The 8,860-nt window shown below is 48.8% G+C and overlaps 1 protein-coding gene across 4 annotated transcripts; it reads right to left on the bottom strand.

The window, feature by feature from the left end:
- Positions 1–1,757: 1,757 nt before the first annotated feature.
- zbtb18 (zinc finger and BTB domain containing 18) lies at positions 1,758–8,482 on the bottom strand. Of its 4 annotated transcripts, XM_061227393.1 has the most exons (3): positions 8,056–8,482; positions 4,926–4,981; positions 1,758–3,279 (listed from the first exon to the last, which is right to left on the bottom strand). In XM_061227393.1, the coding sequence occupies exon 3, from the start codon at positions 3,263–3,265 to the stop codon at positions 1,769–1,771; it is 1,497 nt and encodes a 498-aa protein (XP_061083377.1). In that variant the 5' UTR covers positions 3,266–3,279; positions 4,926–4,981; positions 8,056–8,482; the 3' UTR covers positions 1,758–1,768. The 4 variants fall into 4 exon arrangements, with proteins under 4 accessions (XP_061083377.1, XP_061083376.1, XP_061083378.1 ...); XM_061227392.1 differs by lacking the exon at positions 4,926–4,981; XM_061227394.1 differs by lacking the exons at positions 4,926–4,981; positions 8,056–8,482 and adding an exon at positions 7,853–8,040.
- Between the last annotated feature and the right edge of the window lie 378 nt (positions 8,483–8,860).

The raw sequence follows: 8,860 nt of genomic DNA, 5'->3' as shown, positions 1-8,860 counted from the left end.
CCCCGGCCCCGGCCCCTGCCCGGCCCCGGAACTTTCAGTCAGGTGGGCATCCCGCATTCGGCGTTTCTCTGCTCCCGTCTCGGCCCGAGTCTAACTCCAGAACACCAGGGCTCTGCTTTCGCACAATGGCTGCAAATAACATTAACTGAAGGGAGTTTTGAATTCTATTCAATTGTTTATAAAAAAAATATGAAAGTCGGGTGTCCAGCAAATATATTCTCAATAATTTCTAGGCCTATTTTATTTCCGATTTGGAAATGAAAACAAACGGCGTGTAAACGCGTGTGTGTCTGAAACTGAACCGCACACACACGCAGGCTGGAGTCCACCGTGAACAGATTTACTGTAAAGGTAGTGCCGATCACAAACTCTTCCTCTCTGTCCTTAAGAAAATAAAAGTCGGGAGAACTCCCGAACACGAGCAGGTGAGACCTCAGCATTTCAAGTTTAGAGCAAGTGCTGAATGAAAATATAAATAAATAAATTACCGACAAAGCAGAATTCTTTTCTTAAATACAAGAAATAATTACCGAACAGAGAAAAAAAAAAAAAAAAAAAAAAAGAATCGTGTTCGGACATATAAACAGCGTTTGCTACCCAAAACCTCACAGCGGACAGCTGTGTGTAAATCCATCGGCGTCTCGGTCCCGCACAGGGCAAACTGAGACTCATCAGTGCAGTTACACAAGGTCTGCGACCCCACACAGAACTGTAAAGAAGCTGCCTATTGACAGAAACTACCCAGGAATCGAACGACTGGGCTCATTTAAAACACTCTCCAAATGCAAAAGAAACAACCAAAAGTCTGAAATCATGCATTTCCATAGCTGTAGAATGTACTTCTTTTAAGAGATTTAACCGATGAGATCAGCGCAGCCTGCGTTTAATCCACCGGTTGTGGTTTACAGCAATACAGCAATTCACATTGTAAATGTACAGGTGGAATTCATGCAACAACAGATCCCTTTTCATACAGATCTCCTTAAACAGCAGAGAAATCAAAATATTTTACTTCCATAATGGTTTCGTGACTGCAGTTACCGGTTTACAAAAAAAAAAACGCAAGTTATCGATCGTAATAATAATCAGGGTTAAAAAAGGATGTTCAGTTCGTTTGAAAAAGGAAGCTGTACATTGCATGAGATGCCATGTTTGTCTTTCATCAGTCAAGTTTCCCCATCATAACTAATAAAAACAAGAGCAGAAATGACAGATAAACATGAGACTGCAGCAGTGCATCACACAGATACGTACACGTTTGTACGTACGCGTACTGCTATGCATGTTCACCGTACCCGTTTAGTGTACCTTCATACCCTATTCGTGAAACGTTCTTTCTGCGATGGTGTGGTGCAAAAGAACGGGAGAGTAGGTGGTCTCACCTACAGCACGCTGCCTGGAGCTCGCTCTCACTTCAAGAGGGCAAAACATGTTCTAAAATGTCATGACGTCACATACAGACCGGTCACCGAAAACCCAGCTCTTGTGTAAACATTTCTGCCGAAAAAAAAAATGTTACCCCGCGTTTTCACCGCGAGGACATTACCGACGGTCGAAAAAAATAATAAAATCAAACGACAAGAACATAAACAATAACGACAAATCAGCAGTAACATTTTCACGTGCTACTAAAGTGCAGTTCAGCAATGAAACGAAAACAATGTACAAGAAACATGACTGATTCAGACCGCCCCTCGACCCCCCGCCCGCTCCCCTTACCTCAGTTACCAAGTCCCGGGTCACCCCCCCGGGGCGGAAGGAGTGCGGCTCACTTCCAGAGCTCCTGCGAGCTGTCCTCCAGCGCCCAGTCCCTGACGTTGGGCAGGCTGAGGGCCGCCTCGCTCTTGACGGACAGCGTGTTGACCAGCTCGCAGTGGAACTTGCGGATGTGTCGGTAGAGGTCCCCGGACTGCGTGAAGCGCCGTTCGCACCACTTGCAGGCGTGCGGCTTCTCGCGCGTGTGCACCACGGCGTGCCGGCTCAGGTTGTGCGAGTACTGGAAGCTCTTCCCGCAGGTGGTGCAGGTGTAGGGCTTCTCGCCGGAGTGAGTCCTCTCGTGGCGCTTCAGCGTGTACATGCAGGAGAAGGTCTTGCTGCAGATGGAGCAGGTGGGCACGTTGACGTCGCCCGCCGGCTTGGCGCGCGAGCCCTCCTGCTCGCGGAAGTGCGAGCTGAGGTGGATCTGCAGCACGTGCGGGCTGGGGAACACCTTGCTGCAGAGGGGGCACATGAAGATCTGCCCGTGGGGGGCGCTGGTGAGCATGTTGGAGACGTAGGGCAGCAGGGCCCCGTCCAGCCCGGGCGGGTCGGCCTGGGCGCGCTCGCTGTCCGGGCTCAGCATCTCCTCGTCCTCGCTGGCCTTCTCCTCGCGCTCCAGCTCCCCCGACAGGGCGGCCAGCTGCGCCTCGTAGCCCAGGCGGCGGGGCAGGCCCCCGTTGGCGCTGGGCGGGGCCTCCTTGGGGCCGTGGTCGGCGTGCTCGTAGTCCCGGCCCAGCTCGTCCTCGTCGGACGGGGCCTCCCGCTCCACCTTCACCTGCACCAGCTCGGGCGCGGCCGCCGCGGGGCCGCAGAAGAAGGGGTTGCCGGGAAGGGGCTCCCCGGAGCCGCCCGTCAGGCCGGACTTGACGGACAGGTCGAGCACGCAGTCGGCGTCGGAGGAGACGCGGCGGGACAGGGAGCCGGCGGAGCTGCAGGGGCTGGGGGCGGGCGAGCGCTTGGCGTCGCTCTCCCCCGCCGGGGCCTCGCAGGGCAGCCTCAGCCACAGCCCGCGCTTGGCCTCCGCCTCGTCCTCGTCGCTGGGCAGCAGGTCGGCGGCGGCCCGGCCCCCGCTCCCCTCCGACAGGCTGTCGGCCTTGTCCGAGCAGCTGGAGCCGTCCTCCTCGCCCCGGCCCGGCTCGGCCGCGCCCGCCCGCTTCAGGCGCTTCTTGCACACCTTGACGATGTCGTACATGTGCAGGTAGCTGGCGGCCGCCAGCACGTCCTCCACGGGCAGGGCCTTGAACGTCAGCCGGCCCTCGTACATGAACTCCAGCAGCAGGGCGAAGGCGGGCGCCGTCACGATGTCGCTGTTCAGCTGCACCACGTCGCGCTTGTCCAGCTGGTCCTTGTAGAAGAGGTGGAAGTACATGCTGCAGGAGGCCAGGACGGCCCGGTGCGCCCGGAACTGCACGTCCCCCACCAGCACCGTGGAGTCGCACAGGAAGCCCTGGTGCCGCTGCTCCCTCAGACACTGGAGCAAATGTCTGCTGTGGTCCGGAAACTCCATGCTGTCTACATAACCTGCAACACACAGCGCACCTTACAGACAGACCGGCACACGTTTCACAGTACTTTACACTGGGCAATCAGTACCGACACTTTGTTTTCAGGCCTACACTGGGACACAAAGACCATGCCACTGCTCAAGGTTTTTCCTTAACATCATCCTCCTTCACTCAGTGTCTATTTTCTACTCTTAATTTAAATTCAAACAGGAGTATTTCTTTTCGACCTTCATTAAAAGGCAAAGTGAGCAGAGCTAGCTGTGATGGCGGCAGGTTGAGGTTTGGCTGGACGTGCAGTGTGTGGAGTCTCTGCTCCTCCTGTCCACACTGATGAGCAGCAGCCACAGCTGCACCTCCTGCCTGCCCTCAGTGTTCACACCGTCTCTGTGACAACACCCACTGCTCTCAGGCACACACACACTCACACACACACACTCACACACACACACACACACACACACACACACACACACTCACACACACTCACACACACTCACACACACACACACACACACACACACACACTCACACACACTCACACTCACACACACACACACTCACACTCACACTCACACACACACACATACACACACACACACACTCACACACACTCACACACACTCACACACACTCACACACACTCACACACACTCACACACACTCACACACACTCACACACACACACACAGCAGCGCACTGCAAGAGGACAAACACACACACACACACACACCACAGTGCACTGCAAGAGATCACACACACACAACACACCGCATTGCAAGTGGATACACACACACACATTACACCGGACCACACCGCAAGAGGACACACACACACACACACAACACACTTGCACACACTCACACACACATACCGCACTGCAAGAGGACACAAACACAACACACGAATACGACATAGATACGCACATAACACACTACACACTAGTGAGGACACAAACACAACACTGCACTGCAACAGGACACACACACACACACGCATGCACACACACACACACACACTCTGCCCCACCTGAGGACACACACACATCACACAAACACGACACACATATGCACATAACACACTACCCAGTGAGGACACACACAAACACAACATTGCACTGCAACAGGACACACACACACACACACACACACACACAAACACACTGTCCCACCTGAGGACACACACACACAGCCCAGCGAGAGGCCTTGGTTTACCCTCAACAGCCTAGTCCACCTGCGCTGAAGGACTTTTCGCAGAAAAATGCATTGAGCCCTTATAACTCTACAGTTACATCAAAAATATATTTTTTTAAAATAAAATAAAATCTTACATAATGCACAACCTATCATTTAATTCATTTTGACTTACTTTATACATAACTTAAAAAATTATATTCTGGCATTTAGTACAGAACACAACAAAATCACCTGTTACAGCCCAACTATGGCAGAAGAAAACGGCGTTTTACAAAAGCACATTAACATGAGACTTCTTTGTTAGAATCTGCGGCGCTCCTTCATTAGAGTCCAAGACTGCTCTTAATGAGGAAGCTTAGAGAGACACCCCCCCCCCTACCCCCCCCCCCCCCACACACACACACACACACACACAAACCCCGCTCTTTCAGACCATGCAACATCCACCTCAAAGACCCCCAAGATTTACAATACAATCACTTTAAGTGCCTGGTAGTCCACACCAATCCTAATCCTTAAGATGGCCTAAAAATAAAGAGCACAGCGCAGCTCACAAGGTAGTGCGCCGATCAAATTAGGAGGCTGCGAGGACAGAGCAGGCGAAGGAGGCAGCTTACAAACATCTGATCCAGCTGACGAGGGCCATATGGTAGCTGCAGCCCAGATAAAGAGATTAAGACTGGGACTACTGCGATTACAGCTGTCTGGCCAATTCAGCCAGCTCAACCCTGCAAGTACTAAATTAGTCCCCCAACAACAACAAAAAAAAAAAAACTAAATAAGATGAGTAAAAAAGAAAAGAGCAGCTTTCAAATGTCACAATGAATTTAAAACAACTTCCAGGGAATAAGCCTGTACAGTCGCCTCTTAACTCTTCTGTCACAAGGCACTTACACGTTCCCTATTGAGCTGTATCGATTAGATCTTAAAATTCAAGTTAACCGATAATTATTTACATGAGAAAACATATTTAACAAAGTTTTTACAAAATTAAATAACGTTGGGGAGACTGAATGAGACTAAAGAACTGAACTTTAAAAGAAGATTTCCAGAAAAAAAAAATGTTTTACTAATTAGCTGCAAATATTTCTTAAATTAAATTGAAGAAATTAAAAACAAACAAACAAAAAAATCACAGCAAGCCTTAAGATAAACACACCACCAAAAAAAAAAAGAAAAAGACAACAAAAAAAAAAAACCTCTGAAAGACGTTCCTTTCTGCCAGGGAATATCAGCGATTATGCTTTTTCCATGTGAAAACAGCAATGTTCTGCTCCCCCGTTCTGGGAGCCCCACACACGACAGACAGCAGCCGGGAGAACGCGCAGCCCCGGCACAAACAGACCTCTGTTCTCACAGTACCTGTAGTATGCATCAACTTGATTAAGTCCTCTACCCGAGTGGCCCGGCCGGCTGCACTCCTTCGCGGAATCGATGCGGGTGGGAGGGGGAACGCGAGGCGCGAGAGACAGATGCAGAGTGGAGGAGATGTTGGAGGGGAAGTGGATACGTTCTCCCGCGCACAGATCCACACACACTGACTCCCAGCCTCGCCGTTAGAATAAAAGGCAGGGGGATGGCAGCCTGTCAGCTGCTCTGACATCATGTTCAGATGGAAATGCTACCTCCAGCTGTGCTCCTTTTACTGCCATATGCTGCTCTTCTGCAGTTCTGCCACCAGCCTCTCTCCTCCACACAACTTTGTTTTCTCTTCCCTCCATTTAAAATACATTTAAAAAAAGAGGGGGGGGAAATGCACTTTGGCGTTTCTGTGTGAAACTGCTCGCTCCCTCCCCTCCCCCTGCCCCCTTTATTTCTAATCTCCAAGTACAGGAGAACTTTAGAATATAGGTCCGTGTGAAAACCGACACTTTTCTCTAACCTAGTTTCCTGCACAGAGAATTTAAATGCCCTCAAGTTTTTTTTCCTTTCTCCCCCCCCCTTCTTTTGGCTGCGTTCCTTCCAGTGGCCATAAACAAAGGCCAGCCCGGCACATTTGCAACTGACAGATCCACGCAGCTGATATTGTTTCCCACTTCTTTCTGGTTCAGTGACTTCACCACAACCGCCATTCATTGCGCACCCCCCCTGCACGACTGACAAGAAGAAGAAAAAATTATAGTAGAATAATGACAAATAGAGACCATCATGGATATAAATCTTGCAAGCAATATTTAACAACATTACATTTTTCCGCAATAGGATAACTGAAGCCTAGTGTGGCTACGTTTTAGAACTTGAAAAGTATTTCGCCTATGTGTGACTTTTTATTCCATAATTTTCTTCTGTGATTAGACCAAAATATTACTTCGTAGCCAACAGTTTCTAATGAATATGGCAAATAACAAATCATCTAATAAAAACAAACGTATATTTAGCAATATCATGTAAACCTGATCCCGTAATATGTTGCCACGCGCGTATAACATTGAAGATAATTCGCCCGACGTATGCAACCTGTTCTTAGCGTCACGTAAAGTTAAATATAATTAGCACACACGAGAAAGTGGTTTAGAACTGATTATTGCTCAAAGCACAATGTTTAATGGAAGTTTTCTCGTTTGGTTCCGTTAACTCATTTTACCCCGACTCGTGAAAAGTTGCACCATTTAAATATTTGGCAATCCCAGACGGCTTGCGCTACTGTGTAGAAGCGACTGCCAGAATGAACGCTTTGAGCGTCTCCCACAGGAGGGTACACATAAATAAACATAATGTAACATAAACGGAGCCATAGTGTTTGCTCTTGAACTAACGCCCCTGAGTCGTACAATATATTAATTGTAACAGCGATTAGCTAAATGTGCAGGTAACAATCCAGGATCTGCAGTTGCAATAGGTTTAATTAAGCGACGACCGTTAATCCAACTAACTAGCTTTTAGATCTCACAAGAGACACGCCTGCCAAAATGCAAAACATGTTGCCACACATGCTATGTTAGATAATATATTCAGTGTTAGCTTGCATACAGTGTGTAGCTATATTGCTACTTGAGGGCACTGAGGGTTTAGCAATTTGCCTTTCAAACAATTCACTACTTTATTCATAATGCAAACTGTCAAGAAAACTTTTACTCGATTTTGGAAGGCTGGCTGCAAAAAGAAAATAGTCTAACAATCAACAATCACTGTATTAGTTGTCTCACTGAAGTGGACTGGCTACCTCGCCACAGCTATTACAACCTGGTCAGCGAAAATAGCCATCAACTCCCCGTCTCCCCCAAAGACACACCGGCGGAGTAGCCGAACTGGTGCTTTGGGTGCGAGACGGGAGCTAGAAACAAAACACCAGTCATACAATTCTCTTTTCACACGGACACACACACTCCATGCACACACGAACACTGACCCACGCAGTCGGAGCGAACAAAAAAGTATCCAACGTTAACGACCAACCTGCAGTAGTTGCGGGTAGTGTTGCAGGCCCTGCTGGCTGCTTCGTCGAGACACACTGTCTCTCAATATCTAGCTAACGCTAGCTAACATAGCAACTATTTCTGTCGGGAAGGGAACAGTCGCGTGAAAAGGAACGGTACTTTTTCTTTCACTGCCTTACACCCTCTTTCATCTTTGAAAGATCCCCGTATAAACGCACTTACAGACAAGAAGGTTCCGTCTCTTCCTTCAAAGGAGCTCCGTCAAATCCTCTCGGCTGAAAAAAATAACTAGATTGACTTTCAACAGCTCTCCATAACAACCTGCAGTAGCACAGACACAGGGCAAGCGAGCGGGAGCGACGAGCTGCGGCAGCCAGATGTTTCCGAGCTGTTGCTACTCAACTCTCAAGCAAAAGACAAGCGTCTGACTGGCAGCGCAGAAACCAATAGAGGCGGCGATAAGAAGCGCAGAGGCAAATTGGAAGCGGCCGCTAAGGGGGGAAGGGGGAGGGATGTCTCTTCTCCGCGTAGGTTGACACCAGGCAACAGTGAGAAGGCAGAAAAAAGGCCAAGAGAGCTGGTTCCTCAAACAGACTGGCGCAGAGCACCGTGAGAGTGAAAGAGCGCAATGGTACGTGGGTACTGTAGTCACGGCTCCACGCAGGCACTGGAGAACAGGTGCACTGCCACTCGGTCTTCAGAAACTCACCGGGGGCAAAGATAAGACTACGGAGAAAGGACCGAGAGAGGAGGCGTAAGAGATGCATTCAATCCTGTTTAATCAGCTGTGTGTAGCCTAGGCTACAAGTCTGAAGTGTAAATATTTCAAATATATATATATTTCAAACGAAATGTAATAATAAAAAATATTTTTCGTCATTTGTTAATCACTAATCTTCGTCATAGTAGCGAGCATGCATTGGGTTTAGTATATATGTATATGCATATATGTTTTTGGGTTTTTTTTGCAATCATATTCTGTTTGTATTTTAATACGGGTTAAAATGTGTTTTTAACGTGCAGTATG

Source organism: Conger conger, chromosome 18 (genome assembly GCF_963514075.1).
Source record: "Conger conger chromosome 18, fConCon1.1, whole genome shotgun sequence".
In the NCBI taxonomy this organism is placed as follows: domain Eukaryota; kingdom Metazoa; phylum Chordata; class Actinopteri; order Anguilliformes; family Congridae; genus Conger; species Conger conger.
Note: the sequence above shows the minus strand (reverse complement) of the source record. Positions and strands in the feature narration are given on the sequence as shown.

Coding starts and splice junctions, on each gene's coding strand:
- zbtb18 (XM_061227391.1), bottom strand. CDS start 6,062: ATGATGTCAGAGCAGCTGACAGGCTGCCATCCCCCTGCCTTTTATTCT. Junction 3,280..5,818: donor CAAGTTGATGCATACTACAG/GTACTGTGAGAA, acceptor TGTGTGTTGCAG/GTTATGTAGACAGCATGGAG.